Source organism: Pelophylax lessonae (assembly GCF_965119305.1).
Source record: "Pelophylax lessonae genome assembly, chromosome: 8".
Classification (NCBI taxonomy): domain Eukaryota; kingdom Metazoa; phylum Chordata; class Amphibia; order Anura; family Ranidae; genus Pelophylax; species Pelophylax lessonae.
In genome coordinates this window covers 44,709,686-44,731,456 of record NC_138775.1, presented here as the reverse complement: position 1 = coordinate 44,731,456, position 21,771 = coordinate 44,709,686, and the positions used below count along the sequence as shown (strand labels likewise).

Sequence of the window (21,771 nt, the reverse complement as noted above, 5' to 3'; positions counted from 1 at the left end):
GCCCCTACAGCTGCACATTACCAGTATCAACAAAGAAAGCAGTCAGTCTGGATTGGAGTAATGCAGTTTTTTCCTCAAGATAAGAGGACACTGGGGTTATCTGACATTGTTCCACTGAAGAATATTTGTTTTCTTTTTCAGTACATTTTATTGAAAACTTTTAAAGAATACAATGTGCAACCGCAATCCGATATACAGATAGACACGTAACCACTTCAGCCCCGGAAGGTTTAACCCCTTCATGACCAAGCCATTTTCAGCCATACGGCACTACTTTATGTGAACTGACAATTGCATGGTCGTGCAACACTGTACTCAAATAAAATTGATGTGCTTTTTTTCCCCACAAATAGAGCTTTCTTTTGGTGGTAAAAATAGTAAGTGGAAATAGCCCCTGTGCTATCACTGGTAGGTAGAAGAAGGATCAGAACAAATGTAACAAGTGGGATCAGCTGCAACTCTTATTTCAGCCTTTCATAAATAACTGAATAAATCACAATTTGTACAGTATTAAAGCCACGCTTATCTTGACATAAATAACATAAAATAACATTCAATAGGTGTAATCGTGCATCGATAAATTAATCCTATGCTTCATAGAAATTAATAAATAGTAATAATAATTGCAAAGTGCTAATAGTGCCAAAAAGGTGCCATGATTAAAAGCATAAACAGAAGTATAAATGTGAATGGATAGGGGTAGGGAATATGGCGCTGCCCTATGGGTGTTGGGTAACAAAGCAAATAACCTCTAGTGTATCACAAGGATAATGATTCTGAGCATATAAGTACATATAGCTAAGTAAAAAAGTGTTGTACCACAGCAATAAATATTAAAATTGAAAATTTACATCCAGAAGATCACTAGTAAAGCATAATTTATTTGTGCAATAGTAGCATTTGTAAAGTGCTTAGTGACATTACCTAGTATAGTAGCTCCCAGTAAGGTGATTATTGTGACATAAGGTGCAAACAATTATAAAAGTGACTAATGTGGTTTAAGGGAGGTATAGTAAAAAACTGTAATTTTAAATAAGAAATACTAATATTAAATGTAAAAAATCTTAAAAATTATAGTGTAAACCAAAGAGTGGAGACACAAATGAATTTCTAAATCCAGTGGTAAATGATATAAAGTGATTAGTGCAGTAAATATATAAAAAAATATATAAGGTGCCAGATGGACTGTACTAATATACACGTGCACAATGGGTTAATAAGGTGCAAGTAATCTTATGCACAGTGGAAGTTATACAATGCTCAGTGTTTCAATCATAAATAATTGTCCATAAGTGGTGGTGCTCAATCTTCGTGTGGTGATCTCAAAACTCTTCTTAGAAAAGAGGGTGCCCAGGGTGGTTATAAAATAGATTGCACTCACCAGAGTGCCCAACCCCACACAGGGGTGTTAGGCAGTGGTATATTTATTATAAGCTGTATACTACAGCGTGCAGATGGCTGGTCCTGTGGGTCCTAAGTAGTGATGTCGCGAACCTAAAATTCGCCGTTCGCGAACGGCGAACGCGAACATCGGCAAATGTTCGCGAACCGGCGAACATTGCGAACCGCCATAGCCTTCAATAGGCAGGCGAATTTTAAAACCCACAGGGACTCTTTCTGGCCACAATAGTAATGGAAAAGTTGTTTCAAGGGGACTAACACCTGGACTGTGGCATGCCGGAGAGGGATCACACCAAAAAAAGTTCTTAAAAATTATAATTTTTTGATAGAGAGCCAATTATTGGAAAAATTAAAAAAAAATAAAAATAAAAAATTTCTTTGGATTTAGCATCTGGGGGGTCTAAAAGGTGTACCTGTGAAGTTTCAGCTCTGTAGCATGTCCGGAACCAGAAAAAATTACGAATTAGGGTTAGGGCTAGGGTTAGGGTTAGGGTTAGGGCTAGGGTTAGGGTTAGGGTTATTTTTATGGCTAGGCTTAGAGGGTTAGGGTTAATGTTAGAGGGTTAGGGTTATGGTTAGAGGGTTATGGTTAGGTTTAGTGTTAGGGGCTAGGGTTAGGGTTACGGTGAGATACTTAGGGTTAGAGTTACTACCCCTCTAACTCTAACCGTCTAACCCTAAGCACTAAAAATAACCCTAACCTTAGCCCTGACCCTAACCCTAGCCGTAACCCTAACCCTAACCCTAGCCCTAACCCTAATTCTATTTTTTTTCTGGTTCTGGACATGCTGCAGAGCTGAAACTTCACAGGTACACTTTTTAGACCCCCCAGACAATAAATCCAAAGAAATGTTTTTTTGTTAAGTTTTTTTTTTTTTCCAATAATTGGCTCTCTATCATAAATGACAATTTTTAAGAACTTTTTTTGTGTGATTTGGTGTCTAGGGGGTCTAAAAAGTGTACCTGTGAAGTTTCAGCTCTGTAGCATGTCCAGAACGAGAAAAAAAAGATAATTTTTCAGTAGAGCAGGGATGGTGGGAACCCCTTTTACACCTATATGAATTTTTTTTTCCTGGTTCTGGACATGCTACATATATATATATATATATATATTAAAAAAAATACTCAAATACCAGCCCTCAAAGGGGCTTTTGGGGACAATATATATATATATATCACAGAACAAATACCAGCCCTCAAAAGGGCTTTTGGGGACGATATATATATATATATATATATATCCAAAAAAAACCTCACATACCAGCCCTAGGAAGGGCTTTTTGGGGTGCTGTCCTTACAGCAGGAGTGTACCAAGAACACTGGCTAACAAGACCGGGAACTGTCCCTAGCTATAACAGCAGCAGCAGCAGCACTTTCCCTGCTCTCAGTAACACAGAAATGATCTAAAATGGATGCTGCCCTTGCTTATTTATAGGAGGTGGGAGGGTGTGGGAGGGAGGTATGCTGATTGGCTGGAAATGTGCCTGCTGACTGTAAAGTTCAGGGTCAAAGTTTGCCTCAATGATATCTTATGGGGGGCGGACCGAACATCGCATATGTTCGCCGACAGCGGCGAACGCGAACATGCTAAGTTCGCCGGGAACTGTTCGCCGGCGAACAGTTCTATACATCTCTAGTCCTAAGTACTGTTCCTACGTCTGTACGTCTTGGTACCAAGGAGGGTAGGGGAGTAGGTATTAATCCTTCAGCACTCAGTATGCTTCCCAATAGGTACTCCAGCAATTACATATGTGAATGAACAAGTGGGGGGGACACATAGTGTAATACCATAATTTAAGGTTTATTCAAAGGCTTCATAAAAATGTATGCTCACAATTTCATAATAGCTAATTCGCATAAAGTACATTCCAAACAAGGGGGGGCGGTGTAGACAAACCGCCGAGTGGTTGTAGCTCCGGAACGCAATGCGTTCCACGAAGGTCCTGGATCAGGAAGTGACGATACTACACTGTACACGTTTCGTCATAGACGTCTTCAGCAGCGTCACTTCACTTCCTGGTCTCTGCTATATGTATGCTGCGGTTGCCCAGCAATGAAGCCGACGGTGTCCCACGTAAAGAGAGATCATGGATTTCCGTGCTTCGGGGTCATTTGCTAGTATATGTATTTGTACCAATAATTGGCACAAAGAAATAGAAGTATACAGATAACCTAATGGATCAACCTAAGTCACGTGGCTGTGACGATACGCGTAGAGACGCATAGGCTGAATGCGGAAGTGCGGCATCACAGACTGCTCGCTACTGACATCCGCTTATACCTGCCGATGGAAGTTTTAACCACTTAAGCCCCAGGCCTATTTCGGACACTTTTTGTTTACAATTTTAAATCAGTATTTTTTCCTAGAAAACTACTTAGAACCCCCAAACATTATATATATTTTTTTAGCAAAGACTCTGGAGATTAAAATGGCGGTCATTGCAATATTTTTTGTCACACGGTATTTGCGCAGCGGTCTTTAAAACGCAATTTTTTGGAAAAATTACAAAAAAATCACATTTCACTGCATTTAAAAATGGCTAAACAGTAAAGTTAGCCCTTTTTTTTATGAATTGTGAAAGATGATGTCACGCCGAGTAAATAGATACCCAACATGTTATGGTTTAAAATTGCGCACACCCGTGGGATGGCGACAAAGTACGATCAATAGTAATCTCAATAGGCGACGCTTTAAAAATGTTTAACGGTTACAAGTTTAGAGTGAGAGTTTAGATCTTTTTTTTTTTTTTAATTATTGCTCACTCTCTGGCGATCGTGGCGATACCTCACATGTGTGGTTTGAACAGCGATTTCATTCGCAGCTCGACCTCCATATGCGTTTTCTTTCGTGCGCGACGGCGACGGGGGTGGCTAAAAATGTTTTTTTCCTGTTTATTTTATTTTTTTTAACTTTATCACAAGTTTTTTTAAAAAATCTGATCACTTTTATTGCTGTCACAAGCAATGTAAACATCCCTTGTGACACTTTATGGAGGGATCGGTGGTCTAAAACAGTGTTGCCCAACCCCCGGGCCGCGGACCGGTAACGGTCCGTGGGTCAAACGGTACCGGTCCGCCCAAAGAACATTACATTATTTCCATTTAAAAAAAAACATTTTTTCAGAAATGGGTGGATACAGAGCGCAGAGCAGTGCGCCCTGAGCCCAACAATTTGTGTGACAATAGCGAATGAATATTCGCTATTGTCACACAGATCCTCCTCCTAGCCAATCAGGAAGCGGGTCCGATTGGCCGAAAGGCGAACCCATGCCATTGGCCAAGGAGGAGGAGGAGGAGCCGCCGCTGCAAATCAGGTAAGTGCACTGGTCACTGTGCATTGATTGGGGGCATGCTGTGGCACTCTGCATTGATTGGGGGCATGATGTGGCACTCTGCATTGATTGGGGGCATGATGTGGCACTCTGCATTGATTGGGGGCATGCTGTGGTCACTCTGCATTGATTAGGGGCATGCTGTGGCACTCTGCATTGATTAGGGGCATGCTGTGGCACTCTGCATTGATCGGGGGCATGCTGTGGCACTCTGCATTGATTGAGGGCATACTGTGGCAGTCTGCATTGATTGGGGGCATGCTGTGGTCACTGTGCATTGATTGGGGGCATGCTGTGGTCACTGTGCATGGCTTTAATTAGATCATGTTATGTACGTTTTTTTATATACATTATTAGTTTTTTCATTGGCTTTTTAATATTTGATCCACATTTAGGCCGGATGATTGGGGTTTTTTCAGTTTTTCCTGTATTTGTAATTTATGTGCTATTATTATTCTCATTGTGATCGCATGATGTGGAGCGTAAGCCTCACATTGGCGTTTGTATTTATCATATCCCGCTGTTTTCTCTGTCTCTGCGGTGCTTCCGGGGTCCCTGTTTGATCCACATAGCGTGAAACGCAAGCTTCCTGCTGGTGGATCGCTGGGAGGTGCTTCTGTTGATCCCAGGCCGTATAGTGTGGAACGCAAGCTTTTTGCCAGACGTCCGGGAAGAGGCACTTCCGCTGACCCTCCGGTGACGCAGCTTCTGGAAATTATGTTATTTAGAGCGTGTATACGAGTGCGGGCTATGCCTTTGACAACGTCCTTGTGATGATGAAACGCGCCAGGCACGCTAGCACGTAGACACACCCATCTCAGCCATCTCGTACTTCATGTCTGTCATATCTACTGAAATGTGAGTTGCCCATCGATTGTTATTTTGAAGAATAAAACGTTATACTATGCCATTGGAGTCTCCCTTTGTTTTTTGGAGGTAATATGGCTTACTAAGCAGACTATTTATAAGAGGTTTGGAGGCGCCACTTACTTATGGGAATGTGATTGCTACTGGAGTTTGGTGAAGTGTTTATATCCTGAGATACCATCTGGATACATGCCCATTTGACCATTCCTAACCGATGGTCAAATGATCTGGTAAGCAGACATCCATTTTTGTGCACGTGGTGATGCATCCTTCTGACCCTGATCTTAGTGTTAGATTCTTCGATTCTCTGGCTTTTATCTAGTTCAGCAAATCATCCAATTCTGTGGGATCTATGGACTGACCTTGAGTGGACTTGCTTTCACACAGATGTTTGGTTTCTTTTAGTGCTGTACCCTTTATTATTAATTCACTTGTGGTCTGATCTTACCTTTGTACTGGCAGCCTTTATTACACTATATCACTGGCAGATTGCATAGAGCCTAGTTCCACTAGCACTCTAAGGATTCCTCTTCCTCTGCACACAAAGGGTCCCGCTTCTGCAGCCGACAGGGCATGAGTGACCCCGGTCTCCCGTGTCCCTCTCAATCTACTAGGCAGATTTGTCCAGCTCTTGCTTTCCCACGCGGTACAGTAACCCTACCGACGCTGCTCCATCTCAGCTCAGCCTGCATGGAAGTTACTGCAAAGCGGACCGTGCTCTTCAATCCGCATGCATCCGCCATCCTTGCCTGTACTACGGCTCCAGCTGCACTCCATCACTCTGAGCCAGCTGACCCTCTTTGCTATTCAGTAGAATTGTCCCGCTGTCAGATGCACAGCCGACATTTCTCTTCTTAGCACTTGTACAAGCAAGACTTGCCACACTGTCTTGGAAAAATGTCCCGCTGTCATTAAATGCACGGTCAACAAGTTTCTTTACAGCATCCTCACTGCCACTATTTTGGAAGAATGTCCCGCTGTCATTGGATGCACGGTCAACATTTTCCTGCATAGCTCTGGCACACACATGGCTACCGGCACACCAATCCACGTGCCCTGGGCCTCCATTTTCGCCGTCCACACTTGCATCATCTACTGTTAAGCAGGCACAGTCCATTTTCACAGTAAGATGCAACTCTCCCACCCTCCAGCAAATTACTTGAGCAGACTATTTACAGTTCCAACAAAGGTTCTTCCTTTGCCGTTGGCAACCATCCCTGCAAATTTGATTCCTTATCCCACTCTCCCTATCTCCTGTAGAGCAGGCCTCACATTTCTCTTGAACATTAGAGCACAGTGCTTAAGAGGAAAATTACATTTTCAAAATTTTTCTTTGGCCGTTGCCGTTAGCAACCATTCCTGTAACCCAGGGCAATATCCTGGAAGAGCCCCCGAATGTAGCACTGCCCCCTAGAGGCCTGCTGAGATTTACACTTTCTGGATTCCCCTGGGTTACCCTTAGCAACTGATAGCAGACAAACGGCATTGAAAGTTCTTGGCTCAGTCAATAATCAATCCAGGGGATGTTGGTTTTTGTGTTTTTATTGAGAACTGGGATAGGAAAAGGGATGAGTGGGATACTCCAACTATGAACTATGCACAATCTTTGGGACAACTAGCTGCAGTGTGCGGCAAGGCCGCTGCTTCACGTTGCCACTGAAGTGAAGATAGTTTGAAAGGTTCCTGCTTTAGTTACTTTCTTCAGGTTTCTGAAACTGGCACCCCCTTTACTCTCAATACCGGTGTGCTGACACCTGTCTGGTGACCCTAGCTTCTGGAGTGGTCCCCTTTCTGGCAGACCCCTGGGCATGTTCCTCTGTGTTCTCACGGACACTGTTTTTCCAGAGTCACCGTTGCCTCCAAACTCCACTTGTCAGCATCCACTGGACCTCTGCGTTCAGCAACACCTCCAGGTTCACTGGGCTAACTGCCTTTGACCACCTTTCCCTGCTACAGAAGGAGAAACAGCCGTACTCTCCTTCTGGGACTCGGCTTCCCGCCCAAAGACACCCTGCCACATGTGCCCTTGGCTTTTATAACATATCCCAGGATGCACCACTGTTTGTGCCAACCCACTGGGACAGCCACAAAAGCCTGTGTGTCACTGGCTGGGTTTCCTCCACTGTCCAACAGGCTCCCCTATTGGACACAGTGGGGACACTCCCTCAGACCAGATGAATCACACATGGACACATGCAACAGGCCTGACTAGAAATCCTGCTCCCCTGATAAGCAGACAGAGCAACTAGGTTTTACCTGCCACTCTCCTGATAAGCAGGCAGAGCAAATTACACTCCCTAGCACCTATCTAGGAGGGTGCTACACATACTTACAGGATCTTTAAAAGGGAATAATCACAGGGAAATGTGCAAGTATGCACTACATATGTTTATTTTTTAATTTTGCTTTGATATATCTTTAAGATAAAAAAGATATGATATTGATAAGGTGCAATACCAAGGAAATATTAGCAGAACAAGAGGTAAATGACTCAGTAAACTGATCTTTATAAGGCCTCATGCACACTGGATGTTTTTACAGCTGCTGTTTTTGACTTCAGGAGTTTCCTTCTGCAGCCAGTAAACTCCCCAGCATGTTATCCTATGTGTCCATGCACACATAGGTTGTTAATTTTTTTGGCAGTGGCGTTTTCTTGCTGGGGGAAAAAAATTGTGGGATTTAAGAGGGGTTCTTCAGCTGTAAAAGCGCTCTAACTCTGATAAAAGCTTAAAAACGCTGAAAAATGCAGCTATTCTGCGTTAATCAGTGTTTTTGAGCCATAAGCTTTTGTGGGAGCATAGTTTTGCTAAAAAAACGCTACAGCTGAAAAATGCTAAAAAACCTACTGCAAAAACATTGAAAAACTCATTCTTTAGCTACAGCCTTCTACAATCTGTGCGTGTGTACAAGGCTTTACGCTACTCGTCTGCTTGTTTTTTTTATAATGTCTTGTGTGCATGAGGCCTAAATTACCTTCTGGCATTACCTAACAATGATGTTTACTGTTCGACATATTTGAATTAGCACAAATCTTCCTTGTTTAGAGTCAGACAGATCACGCTGGAGCTGGAGACACAGCAGTTCTTACAATGGTCAAAGTAGCTTGTGATGTAAATTGCAGAAAATTCCAGGAGCACATGAGAAAATGTGCAAGGATCACTATTGATTAGGAACGAGGAGTGTGTCCACAGGGAGGAGTTTCTAAGATATCTTAATAAATAAAAAAAAAAGCTGAGAATATCTCACTCTGAAAGAGACCTGAAGAACAGCAAGGAACATTTTGGCCACTATGTGGACTTTGGTAGCCTCTATACTGTGTCTGATGACTTCTCTTACATACACTGAAGAGACTTGTCCAGGTAAGTCCTATCAAAAGAGATACTCATAGACAAAGGTAAATCTGAAGGAAAAAGTCTTCAGAAAATCTTATAGTGTGTATGGCCCTTAAACGTACAAAATGCCCAACTATGAAAATGCTATTGTTTTAAATGGTGCCTGTTTACACCTGCTCTGGCATCTGTTGCTTGATGCTTGTCAATCAAAAAAGCACAAGAGTTTAATTTCAGGAAGGTTTAGATATTTTTTCCATAAACTTCAATAGGAGTGGCTGAAAAAAATGCCAAAATGCATGTTAGGCATATGTTTCAATGCTCCCTCAATAAAAGTCTATAGGGCCACAAATGTGATTTTGCCTTAAAGAAGATCCTGTGCAGCACATCGCCCCTAAAACACATGAACAAATTGTGCAAAAATGCACAAAAAATGTCTTCAGCCTCATAGAGCAGCCCCTACAGCTGCACATTACCAGTATCAACAAAGAAAGCAGTCAGTCTGGATTGGAGTAATGCAGTTTTTTCCTCAAGATAAGAGGACACTGGGGTTATCTGACATTGTTCCACTGAAGAATATTTGTTTTCTTTTTCAGTACATTTTATTGAAAACTTTTAAAGAATACAACATGCAACCGCAATCCGATATACAGATAGACACGTAACCACTTCAGCCCCGGAAGGTTTAACCCCTTCATGACCAAGCCATTTTCTGCCATACGGCACTACTTTATGTGAACTGACAATTGCGTGGTCGTGCAACACTGTACTCAAATAAAATTGATGTGCTTTTTTTCCCCACAAATAGAGCTTTCTTTTGGTGGTAAAAAATAGTAAGTGGAAATAGCCCCTGCGCTATCACTGGTAGGTAGAAGAAGGATCAGAACAAATGTAACAAGTGGGATCAGCTGCAACTCTTATTTCAGCCTTTCATAAATAACTGAATAAATCACAATTTGTACAGTATTAAAGCCACGCTTATCTTGACATAAATAACATAAAATAACCTTCAATAGGTGTAATCGTGCATCGATAAATTAATCCTATGCTTCATAGAAATTAATAAATAGTAATAATAATTGCAAAGTGCTAATAGTGCCAAAAAGGTGCCATGATTAAAAGCATAAACAGAAGTATAAATGTGAATGGATAGGGGTAGGGAATATGGCGCTGCCCTATGGGTGTTGGGTAACAAAGCAAATAACCTCTAGTGTATCACAAGGATAATGATTCTGAGCATATAAGTACATATAGCTAAGTAAAAAAGTGTTGTACCACAGCAATAAATATTAAAATTGAAAATTTACATCCAGAAGATCACTAGTAAAGCATAAATTATTTGTGCAATAGTAGTATTTGTAAAGTGCTTAGTGACATTACCTAGTATAGTAGCTCCCAGTAAGGTGATTATTGTGACATAAGGTGCAAACAATTATAAAAGTGACTAATGTGGTTTAAGGGAGGTATAGTAAAAAACTGTAATTTTAAATAAGAAATACTAATATTAAATGTAAAAAATCTTAAAAATTATAGTGTAAACCAAAGAGTGGAGACACAAATGAATTTCTAAATCCAGTGGTAAATGATATAAAGTGATTAGTGCAGTAAATATATAAAAAAATATATAAGGTGCCAGATGGACTGTACTAATATACACGTGCACAATGGGTTAATAAGGTGCAAGTAATCTTATGCACAGTGGAAGTTATACAATGCTCAGTGTTTCAATCATAAATAATTGTCCATAAGTGGTGGTGCTCAATCTTCGTGTGGTGATCTCAAAACTCTTCTTAGAAAAGAGGGTGCCCAGGGTGGTTATAAAATAGATTGCACTCACCAGAGTGCCCAACCCCACACAGGGGTGTTAGGCAGTGGTATATTATAAGCTGTATACTACAGCGTGCAGATGGCTGGTCCTGTGGGTCCTAAGTACTGTTCCTACGTCTGTACGTCTTGGTACCAAGGAGGGTAGGGGAGTAGGTATTAATCCTTCAGCACTCAGTATGCTTCCCAATAGGTACTCCAGCAATTACATATGTGAATGAACAAGGGGGGGGGGGGGGGACACATAGTGTAATACCATAATTTAAGGTTTATTCAAAGGCTTCATAAAAATGTATGCTCACAATTTCATAATAGCTAATTCGCATAAAGTACATTCCAAACAAGGGGGGGCGGTGTAGACAAACCGCCGAGTGGTTGTAGCTCCGGAACGCAATGCGTTCCACGAAGGTCCTGGATCAGGAAGTGACGATACTACACTGTACACGTTTCGTCATAGACGTCTTCAGCAGCGTCACTTCACTTCCTGGTCTCTGCTATATGTATGCTGCGGTTGCCCAGCAATGAAGCCGACGGTGTCCCACGTAAAGAGAGATCATGGATTTCTGTGCTTCCGGAAGCGGGGTCATTTGCTAGTATATGTATTTGTACCAATAATTGGCACAAAGAAATAGAAGTATACAGATAACCTAATGGATCAACCTAAGTCACGTGGCTGTGACGATACGCGTAGAGACGCAGAGGCTGAATGCGGAAGTGCGGCATCACAGACCGCTCGCTACTGACATCCGCTTATACCTACCGATGGAAGTTTTAACCACTTAAGCCCCAGGCCTATTTCGGACACTTTTTGTTTACAATTTTAAATCAGTATTTTTTCCTAGAAAACTACTTAGAACCAACAAACATTATATATATTTTTTTAGCAAAGACTCTGGAGATTAAAATGGCGGTCATTGCAATATTTTTTGTCACACGGTATTTGCGCAGCGGTCTTTAAAACGCAATTTTTTGGAAAAATTACAAAAAATCACATTTCACTGCATTTAAAAATGGCTAAACAGTAAAGTTAGCCCTTTTTTTATGAATTGTGAAAGATGATGTCACGCCGAGTAAATAGATACCCAACATGTTATGGTTTAAAATTGCGCACACCCGTGGGATGGCGACAAACTACGATCAATAGTAATCTCAATAGGCGACGCTTTAAAAATGTTTAACGGTTACAAGTTTAGAGTGAGAGTTTAGATCTTTTTTTTTTTTTTTAATTATTGCTCACTCTCTGGCGATCGTGACGATACCTCACATGTGTGGTTTGAACAGCGATTTCATTCGCAGCTCGACCTCCATATGCGTTTTCTTTCGTGCGCGACGGCGACGGGGGTGGCTAAAAATGTTTTTTTCCTGTTTATTTTATTTTTTTTAACTTTATCACAGGTTTTTTTAAAAAATCTGATCACTTTTATTGCTGTCACAAGCAATGTAAACATCCCTTGTGACACTTTATGGAGGGATCGGTGGTCTAAAACAGTGTTGCCCAACCCCCGGGCCGCGGACCGGTAACGGTCCGTGGATCAAACGGTACCGGTCCGCCCAAAGAACATTACATTATTTCCATTTAAAAAAAAACATTTTTTCAGAAATGGGTGGATACAGAGCGCAGAGAAGTGCGCCCTGAGCCCAACAATTTGTGTGACAATAGCGAATGAATATTCGCTATTGTCACACAGATCCTCCTCCTAGCCAATCAGGAAGCGGGTCCGATTGGCCGAAAGGCGAACCCATGCCATTGGCCAAGGAGGAGGAGGAGGAGCCGCCGCTGCAAATCAGGTAAGTGCACTGGTCACTGTGCATTGATTGGGGGCATGCTGTGGCACTGTGCATTGATTGGGGGCATGCTGTGGCACTCTGCATTGATTGGGGGCATGATGTGGCACTCTGCATTGATTGGGGGCATGATGTGGCACTCTGCATTGATTGGGGGGCATGCTGTGGTCACTCTGCATTGATTAGGGGCATGCTGTGGCACTCTGCATTGATTAGGGGCATGCTGTGGCACTCTGCATTGATCGGGGGCATGCTGTGGCACTCTGCATTGATTGAGGGCATACTGTGGCAGTCTGCATTAATTGGGGGCATGCTGTGGTCACTGTGCATTGATTGGGGGCATGCTGTGGTCACTGTGCATTGATTGGGGGCATACTGTGGTCATTGTGCATTGATTGGGGGCATGCCGTGGCACTCTGCATTGATTGGGGGCATGCTGTGGCACTCTGTATTGATTGGGGGCATGCTGTGGTCACTGTGCATTGATTGGGGGCATGCTGTGGTACTATACATTGATTTGGGGAATGCTGTGGTACTATGCATTGATTTGGGGCATGCTGTGGTCACTGTGCATTGATTGGGAGCATGCTATGGTCACTGTGCATTGATTGGGGGCATGCTGTGGTCGCTGTGCATTGATTGGGGGCACGCTGTGGTCACTGTGCATTGATTTGGGGTCAAGCTGTGGTCACTGTGCATTGATTGGGGGCATGCTGTGGTCACTGTGCATTGATTTGGGGTCAAGCTGTGGTCACTGTGCATTGATGGGGGCATGCTGTGGTCACTGTGCATTGATGGGGGCACGCTGTGGCACTTTGCATTGATGGGGGCACGCTGTGGCACTCTGCATTGATTGGGGGCACTCTGGTCACACTGCATTGACGTGTAACCCCCCCATCTCCACGGAAAAATTATCAAACATTGACCGGTCCGTGGCGATAAAAAGGTTGGGAAGCACTGGTCTAAATGACCCTAGACCCCTCCACTACACTTCGCAAACAGCATTTTTTTTAATTCACTCATTTTTTGAATTTGCCGCCTTTAGCAGCAGAGTAACCCGGACGGGACTCCATTCAGCTGGCAGACATGCAAGCTGGGTGCTCGGGTCTCCCGGTGGGACGGGAGGCCCAGGCAAAGCTGCGGAAGGTGGCGGGAGGGGGGGGGGGACGTCCCCTCCGGCTCGCCGGGGTAACGACCGAGCGGCTCCCGAGCCACATCGGTCATTACCGCCGGAAAGCAGACCACCAGCTCTAAACAACGGAGTGATGCCTCTTGCTAAAGCCATCACCCTGTTATAACACTGCAAAGTCAGCCGACGTATGGGTACGTCACTTTGCGGTAAGTGGTTAATGTAAGTTGCTATGTTTATTTTATGACAATAAAATATTGAAATACTGCACCAGAGGAAGCTCTTTCTTTGTCTGCCCCCACCTGGGAGTGTACAGGATACCTAAATACCCCCCCTCCCTCCTGGAAGGCGTAAGAACCCCGGCTATCAGCCGCATTCCTACAAGCTTAAGGATACCTATGTGAGCCCTCCTGTCTATCAGCTCCCCCTCCCCTTGGATGAACACAGGATTGCTGGAAAGCATAATTTTTAATGCTGTAACCTTACAGCAGTAAGGTAAGGGTGTAGCACACCCAGAAGTCATGCATATTGGCTGTGTCACCACTCACTGTCTGGTGTTTGCAATCACCCACCTGACCCCATCACCTGAATCCATGCCACCGTCACTTTATGATGATTGATGCTGCAATTTTGAATTAACTTTTACTAGCCAGTTTTTGATGACTTCAATATTTATTTCTATACATTATCGTATAATATTACGCAGCCACTATACACTGTGTCACTATTGTCACTTTATATTTATTTGTGAAGCCACAGTTAGTCCCCACACTGGGACGGTTTTCCCGTTTACATACCAACTGATTTCTTCCTGCACCTTTATTTGCACATAGCACTTTTCAATATATATAGTTCACAGTAGAATATATTTTATGGATCATTTATACTTATGTTTATGGCTGCTTTTAATCATGGCACCTTTTTGGCACTATTAGCGCCTTGCATTTAATATTACTATTTATTAATTTCTATGAAGCATAGGATTAATTTATCGATGCACGATTACACCTATTGAATGTTATTTTATGTTATTTATGTCAGGATAAGCGCGGCTTTAATACTGTACAAATTGTTTCTTTTGGTGGTATTTGATCCATTCTGTGGTTTTTATTTTTTACGCTAGAAACAAAAAAAAAGACCGACAATTTTGGAAAAAAAAACAATGTTTTTTTACTGTAGGCTATAAAACATGCCCAATAAAGAAAATATAAAAAAATCGAATTTCTTCATCAATTTAGGCCAATATGTATTCTGCTACATAGTTTTAGTAAAAAATAAAATCCCAATAAGTGTATATTGATATGTTTGCGCAAAAGTTATAGCGTCTACAAACTATGGGATATGTTTATTTTTTATTTATTTATTTTTACTAGTATTGGGGGTGATCAGCGATTTTTAGCGGGACTGTGACATTGCGGTGGACAAATCTAACACCAAGTGGCATTTTTTGGGGACCAGTGATACCAATACAGTGATCAGTGCTAAAAGAAATTCACTGTCACTGTACTAATGACACTGATAGGGAAGGGGTTAACATCAGGGACAATGAAAGGGTTAAATGTGCACTTAGGGAGTGCTTGCTAACTGTGTGGGAGGTGCTTTGACTGGGGGAAGACAGACTTCCATGTTTCTTCTTTGCAGGAACAAAATATCTCCATCTTCCAATCTCACAGAACAGTGGTCTGCCTTGTTTACATAGGCAGATCGCCATTCTGCCTCTCCTGAAAACAATCGGCGTGTCCCGGCAGTCATCGCGTCCACCAGACTAGCATGTTGGCTCCTGCTGTGTCCAATCACAGCGGGAGCAGGTCGCCGGCGGCGTGTGCACGCACCCCACACCCAATGCACAAAATCACGTACAGGTACGTGATTTCGTACCGGAGGGCTGCCCTGTCGCAGTATATCTGCGTGGGGTGGTCCATAACAGGATAACATTGCTGACTTGCAAGTCATAGGCAGTTCTACATCAAATAAAGAAACTTTAACAAATGACAAAATGTTTAGCATTTCAAAGAGTACATTATTCACACGTCAACAGAAAAAAATGTGGATAACAGGAAATGAGATCTATGTGCCTAAACCAGAAAAACAGGCGCTAGTATATGGAGTGCACTATGCATATTATATTTCAAAGTATGAGAAACATTATGTCCTTCCTTTAGAATCAGAATATGTTACTAGTTAGTAAAGATAATATTAAAATGGAGAATGACACTCACCAGAGTTCATGGCATGTAATATAGGGCCGAGCTCCTAGTGGGGGATAATCTTCCGACAATTTTGGAAAAAAAATATATATATATACTTTTTTTACTGTAGGCTATAAAACATGCCCAATAAAAAAAAAAATATAAAAAATCGAATTTCTTCATCAATTTAGGCCAATATGTATTCTGCTACATATTTTGTTTGCGCAAAAGTTATAGCGTCTACAAACTATGGGGTATGTTTATTTTTTATTTATTTATTTTTACTAGTATTGGCGGTGATCAGCGTTTTTTAGCGGGACTATGACATTGCGGTGGACAAATCTAACACCAAGTGCCATTTGTTGGGGACCAGTGATACCAATACAGTGATTAGTGCTAAAAGAAATTCACTGTCACTGTATACTAATGACACTGACAGGGAAGGGGTTAATATCAGGGACAATCAAAGGGTTAAATGTGCGCCTAGGGAGTGCTTACTAACTGTGTGGGAGGTGCTTTGACTGGGGGAAGACAGACATCCATGTTTCTTCTTTGCAGGAACAAAAGATCTCCATCTTCCTATCTCACAGAACAGTGGTCTGCCTTGTTTACATAGGCAGATCGTCATTCTGCCTCTCCTCTCCTGAAAACAATCGGCGTGTCCCGGCAGACATCGCGTCCACCAGACTAGCTAGTTGGCTCCCGCTGTGTCCAATCACGCACGCACCCCACACCCAGTGCACAAAATCACGTACAGGTACGTGATTCCATGCCGGAGGGCTGCCCTGTCGCAGTATATCTGCGTGGGGTGGTCCATAACAGGATAACATTGCTGACTTGCAAGTCATAGGCAGTTGTACATCAAATAAAGAAACTTTAACAAAGAGAATATTATTCACACGTCAACAGAAAAAAATGTGGATAACAGGAAATGAGATCTATGTGCCTAAACCAGAAAAACAGGCGCTAGTATATGGAGTGCACTATGCATATTATATTTCAAAGTATGAGAAACATTATGTCCTTCCTTTAGAATCAGAATATGTTACTAGTTAGTAAAGATAATATTAAAATGGAGAATGACACTCACCAGAGTTCATGGCATGTAATAGGGCCGAGCTCCTAGTGGGGGATAATCTTCCGTAACTGGAAGGGCTGGGTTATAACTGTGCAGTAAATATCAGTAGAGAGCACTGGCTGTAGAATGAATATCTTTATTATGTTGACTTTCATGACATGTTTGAATCATTATACTTCTACAATGTGTGCAAACAAATGGATCAGTTTGTCATGGGAGACACAGTACTTACGGTACAGTTGACTTTGCCAAGTGACATGCTAAGGCTCCATGCACACTGGCTAGACATGTGCGGTTCGATTCGCTCTGTATAAATATTCAGACGCATTTTTCATTATTCGGAGTGTCAGATATGTCCAAATACCCGAATTACAGTATAAACAAAGTTTACCGAATGCTCGGAATAACGAAACAAAATTCGTCCAAATTTCCAAACTTCAAATTGAAATTCCGAATACGAATTCCAAATACGAATTGAATGAATCAACCAAATTTAATGAAGCAAAATAACTAGATTAACTAATCTAAACGAAACTAAACAAATGTTTTCGTCATGCACATGTCTAACACTGGATTCAAATTCGCTGCTACTACAGGAATTTTGTGTTTTGCCTGTAGAAGCAGCTCAATGTTATTCTGTGTCAATGCACATTAGGACAATTACAGGCAAATTGTAGGCGCAACGTTTAGAGGCAGGGAAAAAAACCCTTTTGGTTTGCTTTTCTGATTGGAGCTTTCTGCCAGAAAAAAACTCAAAACTCTCCTAAACTTGTCAAAACTGTGAAAGCGTTTTTTTCTGCAGAGGGAACTGGCATTTTTTAAAATCCAGTGTGCTTGGGGCCTAATGATGTAAAAACAGACAATGCTTTAAACACAAAAAGGACCAAGATGACTCTGAATTGTGAAAGAACAGAGATGTATAAAGTACTAGAGACCCTGACTTGAGTAAAAGTACAAGTGCACTATCAAAAAAGTGACTTGAGTAGAAGTTGAAGTGCTCTGTAAGCACCACACTTAAGTAGAAGTACTAAAGTATTCAACATTTACATTTGTACTTAAATATTGCAAGTAGTTTATTTTAAAATTTACTACTCAAGTACTGAAAGTAAAAGTACAGGTATTGTGTTATGTAGTTATTAAAGAAAGTAGTCAAAAGGCCAGGACCCCCTCCCATTTTAGATCCCCCTTAGAGCAGGCCAGGGTTCCCCTCCCATTATAGATCCCCTTAGAGCAGGCCAGGGTCCCCCTCCCATTATAGATCCCCCTTAGAGCAGACCAGGGTCCCCCTCCCATTATAGATCCCCCTTAGAGCAGGCCAGGATCCCCCTGCCATTATAGATCCCCCTTAGAGCAGGCCAGGTCCCCCTCCCATTATAGATCCCACTTAGAGCAGGCCAGTGTCCCCCTCCCATTATAGATCCCCCTTAGAGCAGGCCAGGGTCCCCCTCCCATTATAGATTCCCCTTAGAGCAGGCCAGGGTCCCCCTCCCATTATAGATTCCCCTTAGAGCCGGCCAGTATCCCCCTCCCATTATAGATTCCCCTTAGAGCAGGTCACTCTGCATTGATTGGGGGCATGCTGTGGTCACTGTGCATTGATTGGGAGCATGCTGTGGTCATTGTGCATTGATTGGGGGCATGCTGTGGTCACTGTGCATTGATTGGGGGCATGCTGTGGTCACGTTGCATTGATTGGGGGCACGCTGTGGTCACTGTGCATTGATTGGGGGCACGCTGTGGTCACTGTGCATTGATTGGGGGCACGCTGTGGTCACTGTGCATTGATTGGGGGCACGCTGTGGTCACTGTGCATTGATTGGGGGCGCGCTGTGGTCACTGTGCATTGATTGGGGGCATGCTGTGGTCACTGTGCATTGACTGGGGGCACGCTGTGGTCACTGTGCATTGAATGGGGGCACGCTGTGGTCACTGTGCATTGATTTGGGGCACGCTGTGGTCACTGTGCATTGATTGGGGGCATGCTGTGGTCACTGTGCATTGATGAGGGGACACTGTGGCACTCTGCATTGATGGGGGCATGCTGTGGCACTCTGCATTGCTTGGGGGCACTCTGGTCACTCTGCATTGACGTGTAACCCCAACCCCCACCGGGCCACGGAAAAATGATCAAACGTTGACCGGTCTGTGGCGATAAAAAGGTTGGGGAGCACTGGTCTAAAAGACCCTAGACCCCTCCACTACACTTCGCATACAGCATTTTTGAATACACTCGTTTTTTGAATTTGCCGCCTTTAGCAGCACAGTAACCCGGACGGGACTCCATCCAGCTGGCAGACGTGCCGGCTGGGTGCTTGGGTCTCCCGGTGGGACGAGAGACCCGGGCAAAGCCGCGGAAGGTGGCGGGAGGGTGACGTCCCCTCCCGCTCGCAGGGGTAACGACCGAGCGGCTCCCGAGCCGCATCGGTCATTACCGCCGGAAAGCCGACCGCCAGCTCTAAACAACGGTACCGGGGTGATGCCTCTAGCTAGAGGCATCACCCCGGTATAGCACCGCAAAGTCATCCGACGTATGGGTACGTCACTTTGCGGTAAGTGGTTACTGTAAGTTGCTACTTTATTTTATGACAATAAAACATTGAAATACTGCACTAGAGGAAGCTCTTTCTTTGTCTGCCCCCAACTGGGAGTATACAGGATACCGAAATACCCCCCCCCCTCCCTCCTGGAAGGCGTAAGAACCCCGGCTATCAGCCGCATTCCTACAAGCTTAAGGATACCTATGTGAGCCCTCCTGTCTATCAGCTCCCCCTCCCCTTGGATGAACACAGGATTGCTGGGAAGCATATTTTTTAATACTGTAACCTTACAGCAGTAAGGTAAGGGTGTAGCACACCCAGAAGTCCTGCATATTGGCTGTGTCACCACTCACTGTCTGGTGTTTGCAATCACCCACCTGACCCCATCACCTGAATCCACGCCACCGTCACTTTATGATGATTGATGCTGCGATTTTGAATGAACTTTTACTAGCCAGTTTTTGATGACTTTAATATTTATTTCCATACATTATCGTATAATATTACGCAGCCACTATACACTGTGTCACTATTGTCACTTTATATTTATTTGTGAAGCCACAGTTAGTCCCCACACTGGGACGGTTTTCCCGTTTTACATACCAACTGATTCCTTCCTGCACCTTTATTTGCACATAGCACTTTTCAATATATATAGTTCACAGTAGAATATATTTTATGGATCATTTATACTTATGTTTATGCTTTTAATCATGGCACCTTTTTGGCACTATTTGCACCTTGCATTTATTATTACTATTTATTAATTTCTATGAAGCATAGGATTAATTTATCGACGCACGATTACACCTATTGAATGTTATTTTATGTTATTTATGTCAGGATAAGCGCGGCTTTAATACTGTAAATTGTTTCTTTTGGTGGTATTTGATCAATTGTGTGGTTTTTATTTTTTACGCTAGAAACAAAAAAAAAAAGACCAACAATTTTGGAAAAAAAAACAATAATTTTTTACTGTAGGCTACAAAACATCCCGAATAAAATAATATAAAAAAATGTAATTTCTTCATCAATTTAGGCCAATATGTATTCTGCTACATATTTTTGGTAAAAAAAAATCACAATAAGTGTATATTGATATGTTTGCGCAAAAGTTATAGCGTCTACAAACTATGGGATATGTGTATTTTTTATTTATTTATTTTTACTAGTATTGGCGGCAATCAGCGGTTTTTAACGGGACTGTGACATTGCGGTGGACAAATCAAACACCAAGTGGCATTTTTTGGGGACCAGTGATACCAATACAGTGATCAGTGCTAAAAGAAATTCACTGTCACTGTACTAATGACACTGACAGGGAAGGGGTTAACATCAGGGACAATGAAAGGGTTAAATGTGCGCTTAGGGCGTGCTTGCTAACTGTGTGGGAGGTGCTTTGACTGAGGGAAGACAGACTTCCATGTTTCTTCTTTGCAGGAACAAAAGATCTCCATCTTCCCATCTCACAGAACAGTGGTCTGCCTTGTTTACATAGGCAGATCGTCATTCTGCCTCTCCTGAAAACAATCGGCGTGTCCCGGCAGACATCGCGTCCACCAGACTAGCTAGTTGGCTCCCGCTGTGTCCAATCACGCACGCACCCCACACCCAGTGCACAAAATCACGTACAGGTACGTGATTCCGTACCGGAGCGCTACCCTGTCGCAGTATATCTGCGTGGGGTGGTCCATAACAGGATAACATTGATGACATGCAAGTCATAGGCAGTTGTACATCAAATAAAGAAACTTTAACAAATGACAAAATGTTTAGCATTTCAAAGAGAATATTATTCACACGTCAACAGAAAAAAATGTGGATAACAGGAAATGAGATCTATGTGCCTAAACCAGAAAAACAGGCGCTAGTATATGGAGTGCACTATGCATATTATATTTCAAAGTATGAGAAACATTATGTCCTTCCTTTAGAATCAGAATATGTTACTAGTTAGTAAAGATAATATTAAAATGGAGAATGACACTCACCAGAGTTCATGGCATGTAATAGGGCCGGTCTCCTAGTGGGGGATAATCTTCCATAACAGGAAGGGCTGGGTTATAACTGGGCAGTAAATATCAGTAGAGAGCACTGGCTGTAGAATGAATATCTTTATTATGTTGACTTTCATGACATGTTTGAATCATTATACTTCTACAATGTGTGCAAACAAATGGATCAGTTTGTCATGGGAGACACAGTACTTACGGTACAGTTGATTTTGCCAAGTGACATGCTAAGGCTCCATGCACACTGGCTAGACATGTGCGGTTCGATTCGCTCCGAATAAATATTCA

General features: G+C 42.7%; 1 protein-coding gene across 1 annotated transcript in view; it reads left to right on the top strand.

The window, feature by feature from the left end:
- The first annotated feature begins 8,826 nt into the window (after positions 1-8,826).
- Positions 8,827-21,771, top strand: part of LOC309561414 (ficolin-2-like) — a 109,953-nt gene continuing 97,008 nt past the window's right edge. Inside the window, exon 1 of the mRNA XM_082265310.1 lies at positions 8,827-8,959. Within this exon, the coding sequence (XP_082121436.1) occupies positions 8,890-8,959 (70 nt within the window). The 5' untranslated portion in view covers positions 8,827-8,889. The remainder of the gene's footprint in view (positions 8,960-21,771) is intronic.